We start from the raw sequence: 23,011 nt of genomic DNA on the forward strand, positions 1-23,011 counted from the left end.
GGCATCTTAGACACTGAGCAGGAATAGAAGCTGCCAGTCACCATGGAGTTATTTCCTGACGACAAACAACGATTTCTCAAAGTGTCGTAAACAGGATGAAAAACCTGTACCCAATTGTCATCAGTGTTTGAGATCAGCCCATTTCATAAACTTGGTTTGTATAAAACGCTGTTACAGTGAACTGCAAAACAAAATACTGCAAGCTCATCTGAGCAAGGCATCATATGTGACCACCAGAGGCATAGAGATGTGCAGCTTGGAAACAGACCCTTCGGTCCAACTCGTCCATGCTGACCAGATATCCTAACTTAATCTAGTCCCTTTTGCCAGCATTTGGACCATATCCTTCTAAACCCTTCCTATTCATATACCATCCAGATTTCATGGAACACGGGGAGAGCTAGCCATTTGGATACAGAACTGGCTCGAAGGTAGAAGACAGAAGGTAGTGGTAAGAGTGTTTTTCAGACTGGAGGCCTGTGATCAGTGGAGTGCCACAAGGATCGGTGCTGGGTCCACTACTTTTCATCATTTATATAAATGATTTGGATGTGAACATAAGAGATATAGTTAGTAAGTTTGCAGATGACACCAAAATTGGAGGTGTAGTGGACAGTGAAGAAGGTTACCTCAGAGTACAACCAGATGGGCCAAAGGGCTGAGGAGTGGCAGATGGAGTTTAATTTAGATAAATGTGAGGCGTTGCATTTTGGAAAAGCAAATCTTAGCAGGACTTATACACTTAATGGTAAGGTCCCGGGGAGTGTTGCTGAACAAAGAGACCTGGAGTGCAGGTTCATAGTTCCTTGAAAGTAGAGTCAGAGGTAGATAGGATAGTGAAGAAGGCATTTGGTATGCTTTCCTTTATAGGTCAGAGTATTGAGTACAGGAGTTGGGAGGTCATGTTGCAGCTGTACATGACATTGATTAGGCCACTTTTGGAATATTGCATGCAATTCTGGTCTCCTTCCTATTGGAAAGATGTTGTAAAACTTGAAAGGGTTCAGAAAAGATTTACAAGGATGTTGCCAGAGTTGAAGAATTTGAGCTATAGGGAGAGGTTGAATAGGCTAGGGCTGTTTTTTCTGGAAGGCTGAAGGCTGAAGGGTGAGCCTACAGAGGTCTATAAAATGATGAGGGGCATGGACAGGATAAATAGACAAAGTCTTTTCCCTGGGGTGGGGGAGTCCAGAACTAGAGGGCATAGGATTAGGGTGAGAGGGGAAAGATATAAAAGGGACCTAAGGGGCAATCTTTTCACACAGAGGGGGTGGTGCATGTGTGGAATGAGCTGCCAGAGGAAATGGTGGAGGCTGGTACAATTGCAACATTTAAAAGACATCTGGATGGGTTAGTGAATTGGAAGAGTTTCGAGGGATATGGACCAAGTGCTGGCAGGTGGGACGAGATTTTGTTGGCATATCTGGTTGGCATGACAGGTTGGACCGAAGGGTCTGTTTCCGTGCTGTACATCTCTATGATTCTATGACTCTTAATGCTGTAATTGTACCAGCCTCCACCACTTCCTTTGCAGCTCACTCCATACACATACCACCCTCTGTGAAAAGAAGTTGCGCCTTAGGTCCCTTTTAAACCTTTCCCTTCTTCCCTTAAACCTCTGCCAACCTGTTTTTGACTCCCCTACCCTGGGGAAAAGACCTTGGCTGTTCATCCTATCCATGCCCCTCACATGATTTTATAAATTTTTTCCATAAGATCACCCATCAGATTAGTTTAGCCTCAAGACCTTTTGGACGAAGTGATGGAAGCGAGGGGTACATCTCTCCCTAGAAAGGGGTATTTGGCTCTCCTCTTTTTAACCTAGTTGGTCTCAATGAAGGTTCAAGTTATTTTAGCGTACAACTATACCTTTCTCCAAATGAAACAAAAGTGATCAGAAACCAATTACAAGGTTTCTTTGAGAGCAAAAGAAGAGTGTTTTTAATTACCTGCTAACCATGTGAAAAGTAATAAAGACACAATGTCAAACATGGGGCCCCTGTACAATTAAGTGAACATACGCAGATCAAAAAATACAGTTAGGAGTTCTTTGGGTACCCTTGCTCTGCATGATTTTAATTGGAGACCACATTTAGTTAGTTGATTTCCTGAACTATCAGCAGCATTGAAGGTTACATTTACTTTTAATGTTCTCAATTCTCTGATATTTTTTCATTTTTGCTTCCATTGGAACCAGACAGAGGGACAGCCTTTCTCTAACATCTTTCTGTTCTGCAGTCTGAAATCCATCTTTCTGTTTTGCAAGCAGAGAGATTCTTAAAATAATTACTTTTTGTATATCCGCCTGTTGAGTTTGTAGTGTCTAGGCTTGAATATTGTAGGCGATGTTTCATCTCCAGCATGTGGAGATTCTCATTATGGTGTAAATCCATGAGGAAATAAGATTCTTTACGCATCACCCTGGCAGCCGGCTGAATGGTTTCAAACTCCTTGGGCGACAAGAATAAGCTAATTTCCATTCAGTTTGTCTTTCATCAAACCATGTTGGTTTTAGGAAACTTGGCCAAAATGTGTCAATAAGGTGATGTCACTAGTTTTTTTTTGGCTTCTTGGTGAAACCATTTCAGTCTGTGAAGGACCCAGGTATCAGATCAGACAATGGAATTTAAAAACCAGTAGTCCACATTTTATATCACCACGGCACTGTCCACAACCTCAGGTTATATACTGGCACTGGATCAGAACACAAGACAAGGACACAAGCAGATCGGCGATGATATCTTTAAGCTCACACATAATAAATAAACAGTTATATGACACACTGAATGTACTTGGACAAGAGTGAGCATCTGAGAGAAACAACGGTAGGAATATTAAACAAGAAAGAAAGAACAGTTGCTGCAGTCCATTTTAGATGCTACTCTCTGTCACTGCATGTTGGGGATGGGAGAGAAGATTGGAGGTGATGGATGGAGGGCTAATCCAAGTCCTGGACCGTCTTTGAGATATTGGAGGATCAGAAATGAAGGCAAGAGAAAAATATTCCATCATACCCCTGACCTGTGTCTTGTGGATGATAGGCAGGCTTTGGGGAGACAGAGGATGAGCGACTAAAAGTGAAAATGTCAGCATTCAATGTGCTCTTACATCCACAGGATTTCTGGGCCTTCTGTAGATATGTTTGTGGTCATTAGTAACCCCCATAACCTCCAATAGGAGGATTCAGTGCTGGTAATGCCTTTGAATACCAAGGGATGATGAATGAAACTTAAAATTGTCAGTTTAGTTTGAGGTCAATACTCTCACAATTCAGTCAGTCATGAGTTCAAGCTTTAATTCAAGCAATAATTTAAGCTGCTAGGTCAGTTAAATGCTGGGGCTTTGTTACACTTTCAGATAGTTAACCTTTGGGATGAGATGTTAAAGGAGGTCTTTTTGAATGAATGTAAGATTCCAGGCAGAACATCGAGAGTTCTCTCTCTCTCTGTGTTCACCATTATCTTTCCCAGCACTTAAATCACTGAAAACAGGCCATCTAGTCATTTGTCTCATTGTTGTTTGTGGGAGCGTACTGTACACAAGTTGGAATGTGAAACTGCCTACAAAACAAAGACTGCTTTCAAAGGTAGTCTTGGGCATGTTGCAATGTTATTTTCTTTCTGTAGTGGTACAATTAATCAACTAAGCAAAGCGTGGAGAAGTCCCAAGTCATATAAATAATTTTTTGACTAAGAAAGAAAAATGGAGGAAAATGACTGATAAAACCATTTATCTGTTTGCAGAGAGGAAAGAAAATGCAATTAATACCTTCAAACATAATCTCAACTGTGTTCATAAGGTGTAAGTGATGTGAGGATTTCTGAGGTCTCTACTCCTTTCTTTGTTCTGATTCTGAATCATTATAGTTCTCTCACTCACATCCCTCACATTTGAAGCCAATGATCTCAACATGGTGTTCTCCCTGAATCTCACTTTTTCCCCCTTTAGAAACCTAACTTACTCTCAGAGAATCTTAGAATCATAAAACACAGACTCTTTGACTGTCCTAATCTCTCCTTTCTCGGCTTATGTTTGGTTTTATTTGATTAGACTTCTGCTGTGGGTTGCTACAATAGCGTGCTGTGTTGATGGAAGTTGCTTTTGGTACCACATGGGGATTGTGCATCAAAAGGCTGTAAACAAATTAAATCAGGTGATGGGACAAAGCTGAATGAAGCATTTGTCTGACAATTCAGAAGTTAGATTGTTGTCTGTAATGAATTGGCATGTTAGAATTGCAGTTTTCATATATTTTGACCTTTTTTCAGATTCTGTCTCTTCCTATTTTAAAGATGCTTCCTGATTCTGATGTACATTCTGGTTATTAATCACCCTACAGAACTTCCTGAAAATGTAATGCTGACCTGTTATCTTGCAACAAAGAGCTTCATTTCAACTCGAACAACAAACCTTCCAGCCATAACCAAAGTTCAATTGGGATATTTTTCCTTATTCTAGTTTCAAGTTACATAGGCCAATTATTCAGCTCAGAAAGACACTGGACAATGTATTTACCTACTGAGGTATCTGGTCATTTTGTTTGTGATGGCTTTATGAGTACCTTTTGATGGCTTCCCCAACATGGCATTTTTGGAACATAAAATAACATCAAATAGAAGCAGAATAGACCAAATGAGTTCTTGACTGTGCTTGGACATTCAATACAATCATAGCTGATCCACTAAGTCACGCCTTCCTGTGTTACCTTCACATCCCTTGATCCAATTTCTGTCCAAAATCTATCTTGAAAATATTGAAACAGGACATCCCGTGTTTCCAGCTGCAGAATTCCAAAGGTACACGGACTCACTGAGTGAAGAAACTTCTCCTCATCTTGATTTCAACTTGCTTACACCTTGTTCTGAAATTGTGGGACCATATACTAGGAGAAACTTCATTGTGGCATCTGCACTATCAATCCCCTTAAGAAGTGTATGTTGTAATGCAATAATTGTGGGATATGAGATTCACATAAATGATATTGAAGTGTATAATTACAATATTCAGACATTTATGGGAGAGTAGACACCAGTCTTGAGTGAACATTGAAGAGAGAGGTCTTTGATTCTACACTTGAGAGTTACAACTTGATAACCTATGATGTGCAACAGTTAAAAGAAAAGGGAATGTTCCAATACATATGGAGTTGAACAGCCTTACGTAGGCATAAGAAGTAAGTAGCCTCAGGGATAGTGTACGTGTGTCACCCACATCCCAGAAATAGTCCAGGTCAGAATCACAATGCACAGGTAGCACTGTCGGCTTAAAGTGCAAGATAAGGCACCATGGCACGCAGGAAACAACCCTCTAAGGATCGGAAGCTAAAATGGAGCCCAAGGAACATGGATGCAAAGGAGAGACTCTTAAGGCAGGGCAGCATCTTGGACAGGTTTGAGAGAATTAAAAAAATTCAGAAACAGGGAAGAATGTGAAAGCACAACACAATCTCAGAAGACATTGATCACAAGGTTAAAGAGTGAGAAGATACTGGAAGGTGGAAAAAGAACCTTGGAAAACTTCATAACCGAGACATGAACTAGTAATAACTAGGTAAAGATAAACTATTTCCACTGATTGGGAATTCTGGGACAAGGTGTCATGGCCTGAGAATTAGGGCCAGACCATTCAGGAGAGATGTTAGGAAGAACTTCTATACACACAAGCTGGTAGGTGTTTTGAAGTCTTTTCCACAAGTGGCAGTCGGTTCTGGTTAGTTTTAAATCTGAGATGGATACATTTTTGTGAAGCAAAGGTATGAAGGGATTTGAGACAAAGGCAAGTATTTGGAGTCAGGTCACAGATCTAATTGAATGGTGGAAAAGGCATAAGCGAATGAATGTCCTACTCCTGTTCTAATGTTCACCGATCCCTGTGGCACACGGCTAGTTATACACTGCAACCCTAAAAATGTTTCCCCTACCTCCACCATTTCCCAACTCTCTGTCTTCTATTTTAAAGCCAATCTTCTATTCGTGCTAATACTACCTACAACATCATGTGCTCTCAACTTATGAGGCAGCCTAATGTGTGACACCTTGCCAAACACCTTCTGAAAATCCAAAAACTACATCCACTACTTTCATGTTAATCTATTCTGGTTGTTATTTCTTGAAAGAATTCTAGTGCACTTATCAGGCCTGATCCCTTCATAAAGACACAATGACTCTGCTTGATCTTGTTATGCATTTCTAACTGCTCTACTATTACATCCTTTATAATAAATTCTAACATTTTCCTCAACAGGAGCCGTTAAATTAACTGGGCGACAGTTATCTATTTTTGTCTCCTTGACTTTTTAAAGATGTTACATTGACAGATTTCCAATCATCTGTAGCTTTACCAGATTCTAAAAATTCTTGTAAGATTATTACCAGTACTTCCTATTATATCCTGGAATGCAACACAACAGTTATTAAAGGAAGTAGCTACATTGATAATGGGTGCACCAGTGACATCAGTAGAATGGGTGGAGCCAATGTAATATGAGCATTAACCCCTTCAGAACCTTTTTCAACAGTGCTGTATGGTGGGAGGAATTCTAAATCTTCTAAAGATTTCTCTGTGAGTGGGTGTTTGCATGTCTCAAAAATATATTTCATTCATAACATTTCTAAATATGTAATAAGACTTCAAATTTTACATTACTTGAGATGGAGTACAGATCTGTTTCTCCTCTTATATGGGGTACCACACTACACTTGCCAATACAGGTATTATTTACAATCTATATTTATGTCAAGTATTCTGTGCTACATACAGCCCAACAGTTATACACGATTTCAGCTTCTCAATGTAGGAAGGCCTTAGACTGTGGGCTTTCCTCATTGACCCATTCTCACAGCTGCTCCATACTTTGGTGAGTGCATCAACATATTGATTGAGTAATTGATTGATTGTCACTTGTACCGAAATACAGTGAGAAGCTTTGTTTACAAGCAGTACAGGCAGATCATTGTAAGCAAGGAAGTACAGAACAAAATATATAGACAGAGACATACAGGTAACATTCCACAGGGTGTACAAGAGAGATTTAGCAAGATCAGCATTATTTGAGGGTAGAGAATCCATTCAATTGTCTAATAATGGCCGGGAAGAAGCTGTCCCTGAACCTACTGGTGCATGTGTTCAGGCTTCTGGATCTTCTGCCTGATACAAGGTGTTGTGTGTTGTAGGAGACCATTACTGGGGTCTTTGATAATGTTGGCAGCCTTTCCAAATCAGTGAGCTGTGTAACTGCAGTTCATGGATGGAAGGTTAGCTCCCATGCTGGTCTTACCAGGTTGTTATGCACCTGGACAGTATGCTTTCAATTATGCATCTGTCGAAGTTGGTGAGGGTCCTTTTGGACAAACCAAATTTCCTGAGCCACCGAAGGAAGAAGAGATATTGTTGTGCCTTCTTGACCATCACTACTATATGGGAAGATCAGGAATGTACAAGTTTACAACAGAAATGGAGTTGCAGGTAGACAGGATTGTGAAGAAGGTGTTTATTAGGACTTATTGGTCTTTATTGGTCAATGCATTGATCTCATATTGTGGCAGTACAGAACATTGGTTAGGCCACTATTGGAATACTGTGTTCAATTCTGGTCTCCCCGCTATCGGAAAGATGTTGTGAAACTTGAAAGGGTTCAGAAAAGATTTACAAGGATGTTGTCAGGGTTGAAGGGTTTGAGCTCTAGGAGAGGCTTAATAGGCTGGGTCAATTTTACCTGGAGTGTCAGAAGCTGAGGGGTGACCTCATATAAGTTTCTAAAATCATGAGGGGCATGGATAGTGTAAATAGCAAAGGTCTTTACACCAGGGTAGGGGAGTTCAGAACTAGAAGGCATAGGTTTAGGGTGAGAGGGGAATGATTTAAAAGGGACCTAAGGGGCAACGTTTTTATGTAGTGGGTGGTGCATGTGTGGAATGAGCTGCCAGAGGAAGTGGTGGAGGCTGGTAAATTACAATATTTTAAAGACATCTGAATGGGTATATGAATAGGAAGAGTTTAGAGGGATATGGGCCAAATGCTGGCAAATGGGCATAGATTAATTTAGGATATTTGGTTGGCATTGATGAGTTGGACTGAAGCGTCTGTTTCCGTGCTGTACTTCTCTATGATTTTATGACTTGGTCATCAATGCCTTTGTAGACTGGAAGACCAGCTTATTTCTGTAGGAAGATGAGGTCTACACTGATCAGATTGAAAATAAATATGCTTCATTAAACAGTCCTCACAGGGGATGCTGGGAGAGAGGACAACTTCTGGAAATCCACAGGCTCAGGTTTCAGTGTAATGTGATCTTATAGCACAATGATAACACTCCTTACGCACATGCTCAGTGGTTATTGTTAAGAGTATAATTATTTAATACTCAGTTGAGGAAGTCCATCTTTGGCTGAGGTTAATATTTCTTCAGCAGTAATTAATGTTTTGTGTGTGTGTGTGTTTACGTACGTACATCCAACATCCACTCCTATGACATGCGAGGATAGAATTATGAAGTGTGTTCATATCTGCACAACAGCATCAAGTGTTATATTCTAATCTGTATTCCTGTCTTCTGCTTTTTGGTCAGGAGACAGTTTTTCAGGGTGAAAATGTAGGCAAATTGAAGACAGAATCTCACACCAATCAGCAGACAGCTTTTGAACAGATCTTTGAACAATACTATTTTTTGACATTTCAATTTGCGTATTTGAACATGTTCTGATTGGATTCCTTTGCTTTTCCATGGTAATTACCAATCACAGTATGGTTCCTAGTCATTATAATGGAAATTGTTGGTAGCTAATCAAAAAGCATACCGATTAAACTCTTCTTATTATTTTGTAAGGTATTTAATCTCCTTGCCGGTTGTCTCCCTTCCTCCCCTGGAAGCATTGATACATTTTGTGGCTACTGATTCCATCTACTTGGCTGCAGGGGGCATGATAGCCAAGTCTGATCCTATCCGAAGCTCATGTACATTAACATCTGCATTTCTGGCATGCTGGTGGAATTTGGATAGGATGAGAAAAAAAGCACATACACAAATTTCTTCCCCTCCCAAGCTCAGGGGACACATGGTGGCTCAGTGGATAGCACTGCTGCCTCACAGCACTGGGGTCCCAGGTTCGATTCCAGCCTCGGGTGACTGTCTGTGTGGAGTTTGCACGTTCTCCCCATGTCTGTGTGGGTTTCCTCTGGGTGCTCTGGTTTCCTCCCACAGTCCAAAGATGTGCCGGTTAGGTGAATTGGCCATGCTAAATTGCCCATAGTGTTAGGTACTTTAGTTAGAGGGAAATGGGTCTGGGTGGGTTACTCTTCGGAGGGTTAGTGTGGACTTGTTGGGCCGAAGGGCCTGTTTCCACACTGTAAGAAATCTAAACTGCTCCAGTGGAGGTAATATAAATTAGTAAGCCCCAAGGATTAAACCTTTAACCTTCTTGAGCTGTACCTGAGGGGGCAGTGAGGATGTTGACTTTTAACTTTGTCCCAATGGAGGTTAGGGCCCTGAACATTTACTTGCATTCTCATCTGCCCAGGCTGCTTTGCAACTACACCCAAAGCTATATTCAGTGAGGCCTCTGCCTAGCCCTTCATCGCACACAGCAGGAGGATTAATAAGCTATTAATAAGCTAATGTTCTGGGGGCGTGACTTCAAATACCGGCGTTTCAGATGGTGGATTTTGAATTCAATATATTTTTTAAAACTCTTGAATTAAGGATCTAATGATGACCATGAAATCACTGTTGATCGTCAGAAAAACCCGTCTGGTTCACTAATGTCCCTCAGGGAAGGAAGCTGCCATCCTTACTTGGTCTGGCCGACATGTGGCTGCAGCAATGTGGTTGACTCGTAACTGGGCAATTAGGGATGGGCAATAAATGCCAGGGAAGGCAAAGAAACGGGTGTAAATCAGGGACAAAAACAGAAATTGCTGGAAAAGCTCAGCAGGTCTGGCAGCACCTATGGAGAGAAATCAGAGTTAACATTTCTGAGGAAGGATCACTCGACCTGAAACGTTACCTCTGATTTCTGTCCAAAGCCGCTGTCAGACCTGCTGAGCTTTTACAGCAATTTCTGTTTTTGTCCCTGATTCACAGCATCTGCAGTTTTTTTCAGTTTTAAATTATAAATCAAGGTCCTGCATCTCAGGTCTATCCAAGTGTGTGATGTGTACTGGGAAGGAAAGACGGCAACATGAGACCCTTGGAAGGAATGAGATGGTCAAGAAGCTAAAGATTCAGAAATAGCATCTCTCCTGACGCTCTCCAGTGTGAGTCATCAGGATCTTCACAGAGGATTTTGTAGGAGGATAACATGTGGTGCATTGGCAATTTACTCCTTTTAGCACTGCTAGGATGAATGACAATTGCTTGTAGGCCCGTCTGTCCTATTTCCATATGTTGAGTCATTCAAGAGAATGTCAGCTGCAGTGATTCAATACTCTTGCTTTTGCTTCAAACTTAGCAATTTCCTTGAACTTAAAGTGAGATTTTATACAGAGTCCAGTTTTGTAGAATGCAATTGTTAATTGCAACGCAGGGGCAACCTGCGGGTTAATTAAACTGAATGCCTAAAGCTAAGATTTCCTCTTTAACAGGTGCCATACTATCATCTGAAGTTATGTCCCATACTAAGGTAATAAAATGGAGAAATCGGAATTATGCAGTCCGATATAGACAGACTAGAATTCCATTTAATATCAGCGACTTGCTGCTGAGCCATAGAGATAAGAAAGGAGGCCGCTGGCTCATTTGCTCTAAGTCCTTTATCAGCTGCACCAGTCTCGGTGGATTGCTCTATCAAATACCAGGTTCAAAATGCTAATCTCCTTCCATTAGCCGTTTAGTTTGTGGCAACGTCGGCTTCTTAAACAGCCCTTCGAAGATCTCCGAGCCCTCTCTTGTTTTGACTTATTTATTTTTAATGCCCAATACCACGGGGCCAATTTACATACTGCCGAATTAGAGTTGCAACCAAAGAAAATAGACTAATGACTGAACCTGAGGGTGAAAGCCTCAATTTAAATGACCTAGCAGAAAGGAAAGGAAGTTTTAGTAATAGACAGGCATTTGGAAGTTGTAAAAATTTGTTTCTGTGGTTGGTCTGTAATTCACAAAGAGTGAACCAATTAAGTGAAAAATGAATCAATTGTACGGTCACAGAATGGTTGCAGAGCGGAAGGAAGCCTTTTTAGCCCTTGTGTCCATACTAGCCCTCGATAAGGGCAACTCAGCCAATCCTACGCCTTCTCTCCATGGCCCTGCAATTTCTTTTTCTCCTTCAGATTTTTATCCAATTCTTTTTTGAAATACATTGCATTCAGTTGGCACTGCACTCTCAGAGAGTGCATTCCGATGCACGCCACTCACTGAATGGCAACATTTACCTTTTGACATTTTGGTTTTTTTTTTCATTTTCACCTTGCAACGACTGACTTGCATATTTATAGTTCAGACTCCGACATACTTTCATCTTCATCTGGTTTTGCTAGCACAGTCACAAGCCTTGGACAGTACAGGTCAAGAGGCAGATGGTTCGAAGTGAATTTAAAGTGACCCTTAGCTGGAATCAGTGAAAGCTGGGAGCAGGTCTAACCTTTATAAATCTGGCCCCCTCGCCCCACCACCATCACACGGTCATGTTAAGTGCGTTCAACCTTGAAGGCTTCTGCAACTCTTGCTCCTTGCTGCAAACAATGCTTCAGCAACTGAAAACTGCTGTCAAGTTCACCGCCATTGGATCGATTTCATAAAATCATAGCATCATCCAGTACAGAAGAGGCCCTTTGGCCCATTGAGTCTGCATCCCCCAAAAATACTATCGGTACCAGGCCCATTGTCTAGGCATTTCTTCCCTTTCAGTTACTGCTGCCCAGTCATGATGGTCACTTTAATGTTACTGAGCTGTCTCGGAGGAAGCGGCGCTCCGGAAGCAAGTGCTTCCAAATAAACCTGTTGGATGATAACTTGGTGTTGTGTGATTTTATACTTTGTCTATCCCAGTCCACCACTGGCACCTCCAAGTCCTTTCTCTGAACAGATGGATTAATCCTCGCCATTCACCTTGGCAATGCATTATTTCTTCATCAGTTCATCCAATGTCAATTTTACACACACCGAAGCTAAATGCCCACTGTCTCTCACACTTCATGGAGAAAGTGAGGATTACAGATGCGGGAGGTCAGAGTCGAAAAGTGTGGTACTGGAAAAATACAGCAGGTCAGGCAGCGTCCGAGGGGCAGGAGAGTCAATATTTCAGGCATAAGCCCTTCATCAGCAATGTCGGGGGCTGGGGGTGTGTGGGGAAGGGGGCTGGGTGGTAAATACAGGTTGGTGGTGATGGTGGTAGGTCGGTGGGGAGGATGGGCAGATAGGTGGGAAGGAAGATGGACAGGTAGGATAGTTCAAGAAGGTAGTGCCGAGTTGGAGGCTTGGATCTGGAATGAGATGGGGGGGAGGGGAGATGAGGAAACTAGTGAAGTTGACGTTGATGCCATGTGGTTGGAGGAACCCAAGGAGGAAGATGAGGCGTTCCTCCTCCAGGTGTCTGGTGGTTGGATTTGGTGGTGGAGGAGCCGCAGGACTTGCATGTCTTTGATGGAGTGGGAGGGGGAGTTGAAGTGGATGGTGGGGTTGATTGGTGCGTGTGTCCTGGAGATGTTCCCTGAAACATTCCGTAAGTTGATGTCCTGTCTCCCCAATGTAGAGCGGTCTGGGGAAGAGGGAGGCACCTCACCCTGAATGCAACAGTTCTTGAAATGATGCACAGATGGATATTAATCTATTCTCACAATGCATGATACAGTATCATCATTACTACAGTCCACTGTCAATATTCACATATGACAATCAAAGCAGCAAATACTTGAAATACACAGCATATAAGTAGCATCTGTAGAGAGAAAGAAATGGAGTTAGCATTTCCAGGCAACAATTCTTTTCAGAATATGTGAAAATGTGCTGTAACCTCAATGTAATTGCACTATTAAATAGTTTGCAAATTGCATTTAGATTAATGTGGAATATTTTTCACCTTGTATGGGATAATTTTTTTTAAAAATTGTTGATGAGCCACATGAGTTACTCGCTAAACCAGCAAGTATTGCCCATCCCTAAATTGCTCTTTTCACATTTGTTGAAATGATTGTTGATCCATTATGTGTTGAATGTGGTGTCATTAGTCGGGCCAGCATTTATTACCCATTTCTTTACCCTTGTGATGATGAGCTGTCTTCTTGAATTGCTGTAGACAGACCCACAATGTCCAGGATTTTGACCCAGTGCTAGTGAAGGAATGGTGTTACATTTCCAAGTCAGGATGGTGAGTGGTGTGGAGGGGAACTTGCAGGTGGTGATGTTCCCATGTATCTGCTGCCCTTGAACTTTTAGATGGAAGTGGTCATGGGTTTGAAAGGTGCTGCCTGGGGATAGTTGGTGAATTCCTGCAGCACATCTTGTCGATTGTGCAGACTGTTGCTACTGAGCGTCAGTAGTGAAAGGACTAAAGGTGAATGTGGTGTTAAACAGGTGAGCTACATTGTCCTGGATGGTGTCAAGCTTCTTGAATGTTGATCGAGTTGCACTAATCAAGGCAAATGGGGAGTATTCCATCATACACCTGACTTGTGCCTTGCAGATGGTGGACAGCCTTTGAGAAATCAGGAGGTGAGTTATTCGTTGCAAGTTTCCTAACTGCTGACCTGCTCTTGTAGTGACTGTGTTTATAATATTTTGAGTCCAGTTCTGTTAAATTGTAACCCCAGGATAGTGATACTGAGGAATTCAGTATTAATGATGCCTTTGAGTATCAAGGGGTGGTTAGATTGTCTCTTTTTGGAAATGGTTGTTGCCTGACATTTGTGAGATGCAAATGTTACTTGTCACTTTTCAGCCCAAGCCTGGATATAAACCAAATCTTGCTGCATCTTCTGCAGAATTATCTTGAAGCTGAGATGACTGACCTTAAACAACCATGACCATCTTCCTATGTGCCAGGTATGAAACCAACCAGCTGAGTGTTTGCCCCCTGATTCCGGTTGATTCCCATTTTCTCCTTGATGCCACACTTGGTCGAATGCAGCCTTGAGATGTCAAGGGCTGTCACTCTCACCTCCCCTCTGAAATTCAGCTCTTCTGTCCAGGTTTGAACCAAGGCTGTAATGAGGTCGGGAGCTGAGTGGTTCTGGCGGAACCCAAAGTGGGCCTCACTGAGCAGGTGCTGCTTGATAGCACTGTTGATGACAGGTCTCATCATTTTTACATGGTCAACAATAAGCTAAAATTTTAACTGCAGATTTTTGTTGAATTTAAATTTCCCCGTGTGCAATTCAAACACATGACCTCAGAAGATTAGTTTGGGGCTCTTGATTGCTGGTCTGGTGACATTACCACTACACCATCACCTCCCCTTGAAACAGAATGTGTTTTACAATGGCTGGATAGCTCAAATTATTGCAAAGGCAGTGATGGTGAAAATTACTTCATGATTAAAAAAATAAATGTTTTCAGTAAGGTTGCATTTGCTGTCAGTGATTTTTTTCTCATTTCACATCCTGTACAAAGGTATTGCAAGTAAGTTTGACCTTGTGCAATAGTGTAGAATAGGCATTAGTAAACCAGTAGTTAGTTTTTAACTCCATTCCGATTTCTTTTGTGTTGAAGCCCCTATTTGATGCCATGGCATAAACCCAGATTTATGTCGCGTTGAGTTTAGGGTGAGGTGACCTCTGGGACACACAAGTATTCTGCTGCTTGGATGAGCCTCAGATAGTTGTCCTGAAGAAGGGCTTATGCCCGAAACGTCGATTCTCCTGTTCCCTGGAGCCTGAAAAAGGGCTTATGCCCGAAACGTCGATTCTCCTGCTCCCTGGATGCTGCCTGACCTGCTGCGCTTTTCCAGCAACACATTTTCAACTCTGATCTCCAGCATCTGCAGACCTCACTTTCTCCTCAGATAGTTGTCTACTTACTAGAGAGATGCAGCTGTTGGTTGTGATGTTGTACATGCCCTGTTTGCTGAGGAGCCACAGTATGTTGATCACAGAGGGGAATCCTGGTCATTTTACATGTTGAAAGCTCTCTTCCTGAGAGTCAGAAATAAGACTGACAAGGCAACATGTGAGCAGGTATCTATTAGTTGTTTCATTCAATCACATAATTCTCATTGGTAATATAGAAAGTGAGAACTGCTGAAAAGAGATACAGACTGAAAACGTGTGGTGTCGAAAAGCACAGCAGGTCAGCCAGCACCCAAGGAACAGGAGAGTCGACGTTTCTGGCATAAGCTCTTCATCAGGAATGGGAGCGGGCGGGGGGGGGAGGGGACAACCAAAGAGGGCTGAGAGATAAATGGCCAGGAGGTGGGGCTGGGGGGGAGTTAGCTGGGAAGATGATAGGTAGTTGGAGGTTGGGGTGATGATGATAGGCCTGAAAGGAGGGTACAACAGACAGGTCAGAAGGAAGATGCACTGGTAGGACAGGTCATGAGGGCGGTGCTGGGTTAGACGGTTGGATGTGGGATAAGGTCGGGGGAGGGGAGATCAGGAAACTAATGAAATTGACATTGATCCCATGTGGTTGGAGGGTCCCAATGCAGAAGATGAGGTCCAGTCGTCAGTGGCTAGAAGTTGACAGTGGAGGAGGCCCACGACTTGCATGTCCTTGGCGTAGCGGGAGGGGCAGTTGAAGTGTTCAGCCACAGGTTGGTGGGGTTGTTCAGCGCATGTGTTCCAGACATGTTCTGTGAAATGTTCAGCAAGTTGGCATCCTGTCTCCCCAGTGTAGAGGAGACCACATCCAGAGCAACGGACACAGTAGATGACGTTTGTGGAAGTACAGGTAACTCTCTGGTGGATGTGGAAGGATCCTTTTGGGCCTTGGATGGAGGTGATTGGGGAGGTGTGGGTGTGGGTTTTACACCTCTTGCAGTAGCAAGGGAAAGTGCCGGGTGGGTTGGTTGGGCAATGTGGACCTAACAAGGGAGTTGCAGAGGGAATGGTCTCTGCGGAAGGCAGATAGGGATGGAGAGGGAAATGTATCTCTGTTTGTGGGCGGTGGAAATGGCAGAGTATGATGCGTTGTATCCGAAGGTTGGTGGGGTGAAAGGTGAGGACCAGGGCTTTCTGTCCTTGTTGCGATTGGAGGAGTGGGGTTCCAGGTCGGAGGTGCGGGAAGTGGAGGAGATGCGCTGGAGAGCATTGTTGACGATGCGGGATAGGACATTCCGGTCCTTGAACAAAGAGGCCATCTGGGATGTTCTATGATGGAATTGTTCCTCCTGGGAGCAGATGCAGCGAGAAACGGCGGCGAAGAATATGACCTGCTGTATTTTTCCAGGACCACACGTTTTGACTTTGATCTCCAGCATCTGCAGTCCTCACTTTCTCCTTCTGAAAGGAGATACATCCTGTCAAAGCCCTTGTATTGTACTCACCGGGACACCTGCAATGTAACAGTTAACAATATCATTCTCCGTCACATTGGTGTTTCCTGCGAGCGTCCTGATGTGTACAATATGAAATGGTTCAACAAATTGTGCACTTTTTTCAGCAATATCACAAAATTGCCAATGCAACTGACAAAAGTATGGGTAAGATTGAATCTGTTGCAAACGTGTCTCTGAGTGTCATAAACGTGGTTTTCAATTCTGATTCAATAGTTTAAGTTTGTACATATTCAGGGCAGTGTGCAGGTACCTGTCATTTTAACTAATTTGAATGAATGATCTTTTCGTTTCAATATAGTACACATCAATCAACTTGGATTCCAGAGGGTGCACCCCTCCATCAAGTTATTGGGATGATTGTAAATACTTATTTAAGTCACGAGCCTGTGGTATTGTCCCGAGGGAAGGAAAGGACTTGGAAATCATCAGTTTATAGCTTTTTTTCAGGAGGTTTAATGAGTGCATGGAAAGGTGGGAAAATCTCCAGATTTGATATATCCCATTAAAAAAAATCAGGATAGATATACGTTTCACACCCAGAGTATAATGGTAGGGACTTTAATAATCTGAGTTTGTGGATTTGATCATTCTCTTTGGTTTAGCAGCTTCATGAATGTACGCGAATACACTTGGATGTTTACTGTTATATGGTTCATGGCGATTTATTGAGAATGTGTTTTTCTTTATTCTAGGTTATATTCGAAGCCGTGACATCAGGCCAGTCTGGGTACATTGCCATAGATGAAGTGAAAATCCAGGGACACCCATGCAGTAAGTAACAAGCAGTAACAATTCCATCCAATTCCAAAGCAGGTAAATAGAAGGTCTGCCTGTGGGGAAATCAGGTTTTGGTCACCCTCTAGTTATTATTTTTAAAAATGCGTGGGATACTGCTTCTATGCCCGAAAGAGGACACAACATGTTTTAACTGGCTCTAATGAATCTGTTCAAATATACACATTCCAAAAGCTCACATCATTACACAGCTTGGAGCAGGCACACTGATTTCTACTGCCATGTCTGTCTACCCTGCTCAGGAATTCACTTCATCTCCCTCCTGCCTCTCCTGATAGCCAGATCTGCAGTTTACTGATTGCTGTGCTTTTCCACACTCTGCTCTGACTCTCGTGTGGTGTATAGCAGTTTGGAGCCATGTTGCTGCTGTTTGTTAGTGCTCCTGAGAAGATGTCTTGGACTTCCTGACACAGCTTGGTTTCATTCAGCCTTTGGTCACTGCCCACCCAATCGTTCCACTGTACAAGTCAGAAAGCACTTGACTCAAGGGTTTGTTTAAAATAAATGCATCAATCTTACCATCTGTTCTGCCCATTTCCCTCTGAAAACACACAGTGCACAACACAACAGGTAGCAATGTTAGACTGAGCTCATTGCTGATCTGATAGTTTTTAGTTCACAACTGAGCTCAGCAGTTAGTATCTTCAGTTATATAGTAAGAAAGTGGCTGAGAAATTGTCTTTATATTAGTTTGTAGAACATTAAGTCTAGGTCACGTACAGAAAATCTGATTGCCTGGTAAGACATTCCTTAGGGAGAAGGTCACGACATGACCAAAATATTTCACCAACTTCTAAGAACAAACATTGTGTTACAGATCTAGATACATGAGACATAAATCTTACTGCGTTCACTGCCCCTGTGAACCTATAGCCGAGGGAATTGGAGGAAATTCCCCAAACATCTTTTAGCTTGTGGTTGATTCTTTCAGGTCACAGTTCATTCCTTTCTTATTGAGGGCAACCAAGAAACAGGTTCCCAGATTTAACTATCTCTGAGAAAATGTGATTTGCCTCCTTCTAATTCTGTCTTTGGGGCATGTAGGAGCATAGGAGGTGGAGGCTCCACAAATGTCCTCCATCCTTCACCATGGGGAGCCCAGCACATCAATGCAAGGCTGAAGCTTTTGTGATGATCTTCAGCCAGAACTGTGGAGTGAATGATCGATTTCAGAAGCTATATCTCTTTTCTTGTGAGACCCCAGCATCACAGATTCCAGTCTTCAGCCAATTTGCTCCACATGACAGTAAGAAATAGCAGAAGGCATTGGATTCTGCATAGGCAATGGGCCCTGACGCCGTTTTAGCAGTAGTACTGAAGGCTCATGTTCCAAAACCTGCTGTCACCTCTAGCCAAACTTTTCAAGTACAGCTACAGTCCTGGCATCGATCCACCAGGCAGTAAGGAAAATTGCTCTGTTATGTTTTGGCCATAAATTCAACCCAGCCAATTAATGATCCAGTAGTCCACACCTGATCATTAGCAAAGTAATGGAAGGTAACATTGGTAGCACTATCAACTGGCACTTACTCAACAATAACCTTCTCACTGATGCTCAGTTCGAGTTCTCCAAGGGGCACTCAGCTCCTGACCTCGTTATAGCCTTGGTCAAAATGTGGACGAAAGCCAAATTCCAGAGTGACTTCCCTTGACATTGAGGTCACTTTGGACTGAGTGTGACATTAAGGAGGCCTAGTAAATTAGAGTCAATGGGAATTATGGGAAAAGCTCTCTTATAGTTTTTATTATTCATTCATGGGATGTGGGTGTCACTGGCTGGGCTAGCGTTTATTGCTTGTCACCAGAGGCTCTTCAGCAAAAATTCCACCTAATTTTCTTGTCAGTGCGCCGAACTCCAAGGTCTGTGTGTGACATCGACTTCCAGATTCAGAGGACAATGCGTTGGCATGCTGAATGGAGGAACGGAGTGGTCATGCGGCTTCGAGGGAACTCTGCTCTTGAGCAGGTGGTGGTAAGCTGCCTTGTTGGATCACTGGAGCCTTTTTTGCACGGGGGTTTGAGGGGTCCTGACCCTCACCACATCCTGTGGGGTTCAGCACAATCAGTTCAGTTAGGTTTGCTCACCGTAGGCCAGTCAATAAGTATGCAGCATGCTAATTGTATGTGGCAACTACTTTAATAGATCTGAATTTACTGAGAAGTGATTCACTTGCTGGGTACCTAACCTAACCTTAGTAGTAAAGCAGCTACTCTTTAAAACTGCTGATAGTATACCAATCCACAGCCTGCACATCTCCTGGTCAGGATTCCAAGCAAACAGGGAGTATTACATCATACTTTAATGAGTAAAATGGACTCAGTGCTTTTGTAACCTGAGATGTACTGATGTCCTCCTGTTCCTATTTAACCACCTCATTATATATATGAGATGGATTTCTCAGCTGAGAGATTAGTTTACCTCCTATAATATTCTGACTGACGCTTTGATGACTGGAAGACTATGACATGCATTCACATTCTCCTATTTGTGAAACACGTTTGTCTATGCTTCCTTCTTACTGAACAATAATAGAAATCTCACAGGATGTAGATGCCACTGTGATATCCCCATCTGCAAGACAGTTAATTCTGGGAAACCGTTCCAATCTGTGGGTGATTCATTCACTTCTGAGACCAACACTGAAAGCGAAGGTGCTTTCAACTGAATAGAAAGCCTGTCTCCTGCATATCTTTCATTAATTTAAATGCTTGCCTTCTTCCAGGCAATGCTGCTTTGGCATTGGATCTAGGGGCATTTGTCAGCTGGAGATTCACATCGACAAGTTCAGAGACGAATGCAAGAGGAAGCAGCTCTCATAACAAGAATAAATGATGGTGAAAAATCAAGATTATAAAGGAACTTCTGAACATTGCTGGAGTCAAATAATACATTCATCCAGAGTAGAGAAAAGAGCCCCAATCTGACTGATACATGCCTCATTATCATATCACAACTAATGGTCTTTTCACACTATTAATAATAGACTCAACCATGATCCAAACCACAAATAACCTTGCCAAGAATATATAACACCATTTGCAACATACATTTATCAGCATGAAGCAGAGGTCCATACTACAGCTATAAATCCCCATTGCACTCAATGTACAAGCTCTCAACACCCAAGCTCAACACCATCTAGTCTCTGATGGTCTCTTTATTCCATCATTTCTTTATCAGCCTTGACAGTGTTCCAATCCATCTTGGCTCTAGGTTTCTTAATTTGAATAAATATTCAACACTTCCAGATTGAGAGCAAAAATCATAGAATCATACAATAACACAGCTCAGAAGGAGGCCATTCATCCCATTGTGTCTGTACCAGCTCTTTGATCCAATTATTTCTACTTCACTGAGCTTTCACTAAAACTTTCCATTTTATTATTCCTTTCAGCTGTCACCCAGTTCCCTTTTGAAAGTTATTGTTGAATGTGTTTTCACCAACCACTCAAACAGGGCATTTCTGCTCATATTAGATTAGATTACTTACAGTGTGGAAACAGGCCCTTCGGCCCAACAAGTCCACACCGACCCGCCGAAGCGCAACCCACCCATACCCCTACATTTACCCCTTACCTAACACTACGGGCAATTTAGCATGGCCAATTCACCTGACCTGCACATCTTTGGGCTGTGGGAGGAAACCGGAGCACCCGGAGGAAACCCACGCAGACACAGGGAGAACGTGCAAACTCCACACAGTCAGTCGCCAGAGGCGGGAATTGAACCCGGGTCTCTGGTGCTGTGAGGCAGCAGTGCTAACCACTGTGCCACCATGCCGCCCACATCTCACTGTACAGCAGACATTCTCCTCAGCTCGACTCTGAGTCTTTTACCAATTACCTCAAATCTGGGTCCTCTTTTCTGACTAAAACAGTTACCCCTTATTTTCTCTGTAAGACCTATTTATTGCCCCGTTGAACCTATTCAAACATTTGAACACCTCTTCAATTTTCTCTTAACCTTTACTGCTCTGAGGAGAATAATCACAGGTTCTCCAGCTGTCCCCATAGCTGGGGTCCTGCATCCCTAGTTATTAAATCTCCCCTGCACCCTCTCTCAAGATCCTTCCCGCCTTCCACCCACTTCATCAGTTCCCTGCAAGTTTCTCACTCACTTTTTGCAATTGTAAAATTGTTACATGTTCGTATTTTTCTGACAAACACAAATCACCTTGTGTTTCTGAATTATATTCCATTTGCTGTGTGTCTGACCAGTTCACCAGTGCATCCGTTTCCCCTGGACTCTGCTGCTATTGTCCCAACTGGATCAGGAGCAGTGATTACGTTTCCTTTCCAAGCTTGCCTGGTTGATTGCAGCCAAAGCTGAAGCTCTCTTTTTGCATGAAGTTATTCACTTCTCCAATGAAAATGGGGTTAATTAATTTTTATTGTACCAGTAAGAAGCCAATCATGAGGTTTTCTTTAGTTATAAAGAGCAAGTTTGTTCTGCATATGGGCTTTGGGCAATTATCATTGTTGGGGTCACTCGCTAACAAATACGATTGTCCACCTAGGAAATTTCTGTGTCCCTGGTCATGGGCTCCATGGGTCATTGTGTGGCCAATGAGCCCAGTCCTAGAGCCACATTCTCCAACCACACATTTGGCAGGTCTTCCTGGGGAGTGGAATTGGATCATGGCCTTGAGATAGTTGGCATTTTTTTCTCCTGTTCCTTTCCATATTCCCTCTTACTGATAGGTGTACTTCAAGAATTGTATTCATTTACACAGGAGCTTCCTTCAAGTCAGTTTCTTCTGAATGAGAATCTCCCATGCATTGACATCTGTTGCATTTCTAGAGAGAGTCTTGGAAGTCCTTTGTCCCTCTCTCGTTCAAGTGCCTTCGTTGAGCTGAAGCGGAGAATCCATCTCAAACAATGTTGACAGGACTTTTCCAGGGCCTTGGCATCATGTCTATACATAGTCCAAGTTTTGGGACTAAATAGAAGAGTTGGAAGGGTGACTACTTTTAAACAAGAGTCTTGATACCAATGCAGATGTCGCGATCGTTAAGCACTCTTATCATTAAGCATCCATAGGCAGCACTCGTAGATTGGATGAAATTTGAATCTTCACATCAATGTCAGCCTTAGATGAGAGGTAGCTTCCCAGGTAACTGAAATGCTCCACATTTGGGAGGATTTTTCCATCGAACTTAATGGAGGGACAGACCGGAGCTTGACCTGGGACAGGTTGGGAAAGGATTTGCGTCAGCTTGAGGTTGAGGCTGAGACCAATCCTTCAGTATGCTTCCATGAAGGCAATAAGCAAGGCTTGAAGATTCTCTTCCAAGAGCGCAGAGATGACGTTGCCGTTCACATGCTGAAGTTCCATCAGCGAGGTTGGTGTCATTTTCCCCTTTAATTTCAATCAGTTGAGTTTGAAAGGTCTTCTGTCCATTCTATTGGGAAGATTGTTCTTGACAAGGTAAAGAATGGTGGTGACGAAGGTTGAGAGAAGAGTGGGGCCAATGACACATCCCTGCTTGATTCCTGTCTTCACCTCAAAGGACTCTGTCATGTTATCATCGATGAGGATGATAGCAGCTGTTTTGTATATTCTGTCTGCTGAGTTCATTATGTTCAGGCTTGATAATTGGAGGTGGTATTTCATCTTCCACATGTGAAGATTCTTCTCATAGTACAAGTCAAGTGGGAAGTGAAGACTTTTACATGCCTCCTGGGGAAATTGACTAATTTTTACTGCCTTAAGGATGAGTATGAATTTCAACTCAGACTATCTCTTACAGTCAGAGAGTCATAGAGATGTACAGCACGGAAATAGACCCTT

The 23,011-nt window shown here is 42.7% G+C and overlaps 1 protein-coding gene across 7 annotated transcripts in view; it reads left to right on the top strand.

Annotated features, from left to right (window-relative positions):
* The window catches only part of LOC122548881 (receptor-type tyrosine-protein phosphatase mu), a 903,264-nt gene that overhangs the window by 295,347 nt on the left and 584,906 nt on the right, over window positions 1-23,011 (top strand). For all 7 annotated transcript variants that reach the window (XM_087986678.1, XM_087986679.1, XM_087986680.1 and 4 more), the window contains exon 4: window positions 17,117-17,195. In XM_087986678.1, the coding sequence (XP_087842804.1) occupies window positions 17,117-17,195 (79 nt within the window). The remainder of the gene's footprint in view (window positions 1-17,116; window positions 17,196-23,011) is intronic.

This window comes from Chiloscyllium plagiosum, unplaced genomic scaffold (genome assembly GCF_037043375.1).
Source record: "Chiloscyllium plagiosum isolate Xiang-an unplaced genomic scaffold, Cpla_swu_hap1 HiC_scaffold_4, whole genome shotgun sequence".
Lineage (NCBI taxonomy): Eukaryota > Metazoa > Chordata > Chondrichthyes > Orectolobiformes > Hemiscylliidae > Chiloscyllium > Chiloscyllium plagiosum.